At 42.3% G+C, this 4,393-nt stretch overlaps 1 protein-coding gene across 1 annotated transcript; it reads right to left on the reverse strand.

Annotated features, from left to right (window-relative positions):
- Positions 1-889: 889 nt before the first annotated feature.
- LEUTX (leucine twenty homeobox) lies at positions 890-3,346 on the reverse strand. The gene is made up of 2 exons (XM_021931099.2): positions 2,875-3,346; positions 890-1,854 (listed from the first exon to the last, which is right to left on the reverse strand). The coding sequence occupies exons 1-2, from the start codon at positions 2,941-2,943 to the stop codon at positions 1,417-1,419; spliced, it is 507 nt and encodes a 168-aa protein (XP_021786791.1). The 5' UTR covers positions 2,944-3,346; the 3' UTR covers positions 890-1,416.
- Positions 3,347-4,393: the final 1,047 nt, after the last annotated feature.

The following is a 4,393-nucleotide window of genomic DNA, read 5'->3' on the forward strand; positions in this document are numbered from 1 at the left end:
CCAAAGGCTTGGACAGTGTCTGAACCCCCATGCAGGCTCCCAGGGGTCCAGCATTTGTCTGTCCGGTTCACTTCCAGATACAGGCTGGTTAAAAGCATGACTATCAAGCAGCAGCTGGAAGAGTGTGCTGGCAAATCCTTTTTGAGAAACTGGGAGCTGTGCATTTTGACCCCTTCTCTGCACTGCTCCGGTTGGGGGAGTGAGGTGGAGGAAGGCTAGCCTTGAAGTGCTTATGTGCCTGCTTAAAACCACTTTTTTCTTCTGTGAGCTAGGGAGACTCACATATGCTTAATCCCTTCCATTTCCAGAGCTAGGGGGTTTAGGATGCAGTCCTTTGAGTGCAGGTCTAAAAGTTGGGGTATTTGATGTGTGGACAAACTTCTTCCAGCAGGAATGGAGAGACCTGGATTTATTGCCGGTCTGAGCTGGGCTGAAGGCTTGGGTGGCACCTGGCTTCTGTTCAGGCTCTTGGAAGTCTGTAGTTTACCTACCTAGTCAACTCCCTGATGCAGGCTCGTTAGGAACTTAACCATCAACAGTTAGGGTGCTATATGTGTGGTTCACCCCTTTCCTCGTGGGGGAGAAGCTGGGAACTAGGGATTCCTTCGTGATTGTATGGCTCAGTGCCCAGAGTGGGTTTAGTATTTCCGAGTGCTTCAGCTTTTCCTGCCTGTTTGATAAGACATTTTTTTCTTTTTTTTCTTTTTTTCTGAGATGGAGTCTTGCTCTGTCACGTCACCCAGGTTGGAGTGCAGTGGTGCAATCTTGGCTCATGCAACCTCTACCTCCTGGGTTCCAGCAATTCTCTTGCCTCAGCCTCCTGAGTAGCTGGGACTACAGGCGCCTGCCACCACATCCAGCTAATTTTTTGTATTTTTAGTAGAGACAGGGTTTCACCGTGTTAGCCGGGATGGTCTTGAGCTCCTGACCTTGTGATCTGCCCACCTCGACCTCCCAAAAGGCTGGGATTACAGACGTGAGCTGCCGCGCCTGGCCTGATGAGACATTTTCTTAGTTGCCTGGTGTGTAAGAGTCTCTCAACTCACTTCTGACTTTCTTCCAGAGACAAATGATCTAGGCATAGATGTTTATTCAGTGCATCAGAGTCAGGAACCTCCTACGTCACTGTGTTCCTGGCGTCCCTTCTCTGATGACGCTTTTTAATGCTGAAATTTGGGTGAGAAGGCACTCAAATGGAGTTCAGAAAATGCAGGCAGTGATGAAAGGTAGGGGAGTTCCTTTATTGTTTTTTGTTTTTGTTTTTTTGGTTTTTTTGGGTTTTTTTGTTTTTTAACAGAAAAAGATAAATTCCCAGCCCTGGATCTACTTAGACTGGGCTCAACCCATTAAAGATGTTTGGAAATATGTTTCAGTGGATCAGATCACAGACCTCCCCTAGAAGCTATGTGTAAGAAGTTATGCTGAAGATTGGAGCTGGTCATACTCAAGGCATACTGGAAAAAGATATTGATTTAGGCTGCTGGTGTCATCTTCCCCTGGCAAGTCGTAGATCTTTACAAATTCATCTATTTCACAGATAGTGGAGGCCCAAGGAGGATTTGAAGCCCCCAGACATATCTGTTCAATGTCATGTGCCCGAGAGTCCCAGGATGAATCCCTCACAGAGGCGCCGGCTCCTCCAGGATTCTTGATATCAGAAGGCTCATGGAGATCATGGTCATTTGCATCAGAGATTCTGGGACTTACTGGACGAATGTTTGCAGTAGTTATAGCTGAGGGGGTCTCCTCCTCCTTCACTGAAAGGGTCTGGTTTGATGGTCCTAGTGATAGCCATGGCTGCATTCGCTGCCGCTGCTGCTTCTTCCATTTGGCACGCTGGTTCTTGAACCAAATCTGGGGAGGGAGGAGTAGGGAGGTTAATAATGGAGGTTGAGTATAAAGGGGCATCCTCATGTTCCTCAGGAATTTGGTTTTTTGGAGTGAGAGTTAGTCTCACATTTATTGGAACAAGGGAAGCTCTTTCTATCCTCTGCTGTCCTGGGTTTCAAGGGAAAAGTGGGGGTAGGATTGTACTAACAATGGGTGGAATATGACTTAGATCATGATGTATTAAATAGAAGGGTGTTTGTATTAGTGGTGTATTTTTTTTTCTTTGAGACAAGGTACTACTCTGTCACCCAGCCTGGAGTGCAGCGGTGCAATCATAGCTCACTGCAGCCTTGAACTCCTGGGCTTAAACAATCCTCCTATCTCAGTCTCCCAAGTAGCTGGGACTATAGCCATGTGCCTCCAGGCCTGGTTAATTTTTAATTTTTTTTTTTTTTTTGTAGAGACATGGTCTTACTATGTTGCCCTGGCTGGTCTTGAACTGGGCTCAAGCAATCCTCCTGCCTCCACCTCCCAAAGTGCTGGGATTACAAGTGTGAGCCACCGTACCTGGTGCCCAGAGAAAGTATTTTAAAGTCAGAGTATGGGGTGAGAGTTTAGCTTGGGTTGTCTTCAGTGTTCATCCAGGTGTTCTCCCCTGAACACTTTGTGGGAACTTAGTGACAGATATCTGGATGACTGTGATCATCCTCAGAACCCACCCTGAATACGCAAGAACAGACCCAAATGGGAGTATCTGAGATCCAGCTTCAAAGAGTCCTGTGTAGCATGGTGGGTCTGGAGTTGGAAAGGTCTGGGTTCAAATTCCAACTCTTGTGTTTATAATGCTTGGAAGACAGCTCTTCTATGTGAGCTTTAGTGTTCCTCAATAAAGTGGGTGCTCATGACAATAAAAATATAAAGTGCTTAACATTTGTCCTTACACATAGCAATTGCCAATAAATAGGAATTGTTATAACGGTGATCAAAAGTGTGTGTGAAGCTCTGGGTTAGGTGTGCTACCTACAGACACACTTGGGAACAGACCTTTACTACGGATAGATCAAGTTGTAGTGTTGAAGCCAGTTTCCCCATGGTAACCAAACTTGGGTGCATGGTCTTTGCAAGCACTTCTCTCAATGCTGTGAGTTGTTTGGAGAGAAATCTTGTGCGTTGCCTACGCTCTCCCCTTGGCCTTTCTGCAGAGGGAACAGACAAAAGGCTTTCATTAAAAAAAAATTCAGAGAAAAAGAGGGAGAATACTACATCAAGGGAATACCTATGGGACAAAAAAATCTAAACAACAGCCTTGAGCCCTAGACCTTCCCTCTGACAGAGCCTACACAAATGAGAAGGAACCAGAGAACCAAATCTGGTAATATGACAAAACAAGGTTTTTTAACATCCCCAAAAATCACATTAGTTCACCAGCAATGGATCCAAACCAAGAAGAAATCCCTGACATTTCTGAAAAAGAATTCAGAAGGTCAGTTATTAAGCGAATCAAGGAGGCACCAGAGAAAAGTGAAGCCCAATTTAAGGAAATTAAAAAAAAAAAAAAAAGATACAAGAAATTAGGGTAGAAATCTTCAGTGAAATAGAGAGCATAAATAAAAAATAATCAAAACTTTAGGAGACAATGGACATCTTTATATGTACTAGACCTAAGAAATGAGATAGCAACACAATGACCAAGAACCCAAAAGCAAATGCAATAAAAACGAAGATAGATAGCTAGGACTTAATTAAGCTAAAGAGCTTTTGCTTAGCAAAATGAACAGTCAGCAGAGTAGACAGACAACCCACAGACTAGAAGAAAATCTTCACAATCTATACATTTGACAAAGGACTAATATCCAGAATCTGCAACCAACTCAAACAAATTAGCAAGAAAAAACCAAACAATTCCATCAAAAAGTGGGCTGAGGACATTAACAGATAATTCTTAAAAGATATACAAATGGCCAACAAACATATGGAAAAAATGCTCAACATCACAAATGATTAAGGAAATGCAAATCACAATCACAAGAATGGCCATAATTTAAAAAAAAATAGATGTTGGCGTGGATGTGGTGAACAGGGAACACTTCACCGCTGGTGGGAATGTAAACTAGTACAACCACTATGGAAAACAGTGCAAAGATTCCTTCCAGAACTATAAGTAGAACTACCATTTGATCCAGCAATCCCACTACTGGGTATCTACCCAGAGGAAAAGAAGTCATTTTACGAAAAAGATACTTGCACATGTGTGTTTATAGCAGCACAATTCGCAATTGTAAAAATGTGGAACCAACTCAAATGTCCATCAACCAATGAGTGGATAAACTGTGGGGGGTGTGTGTGTATATATATATAAAATTTATGTATAATGTATATAAATTATATTGTATATAATTATAATTATATAATTATAATAATATGAATATTATAATATATTATATATAAATTATATGATTGAATGCTACTCAGCCATAAAAATGAATTAATGATATTTGTAACAACCTGTATGGGATTGGAGACCATTATTCTAAGTGAAGCAACTCAGGAATGGAAAACCAAT

The sequence above is a fragment of the Papio anubis genome, chromosome 20, assembly GCF_008728515.1.
Source record: "Papio anubis isolate 15944 chromosome 20, Panubis1.0, whole genome shotgun sequence".
Classification (NCBI taxonomy): Eukaryota; Metazoa; Chordata; class Mammalia; order Primates; family Cercopithecidae; genus Papio; species Papio anubis.

Coding starts and splice junctions, on each gene's coding strand:
- LEUTX (XM_021931099.2), bottom strand. CDS start 2,943: ATGCACCCAAGTTTGGTTACCATGGGGAAACTGGCTTCAACACTACAA. Junction 1,855..2,874: donor TTGATCTATCCGTAGTAAAG/GTCTGTTCCCAA, acceptor CTCCCTCCCCAG/ATTTGGTTCAAGAACCAGCG.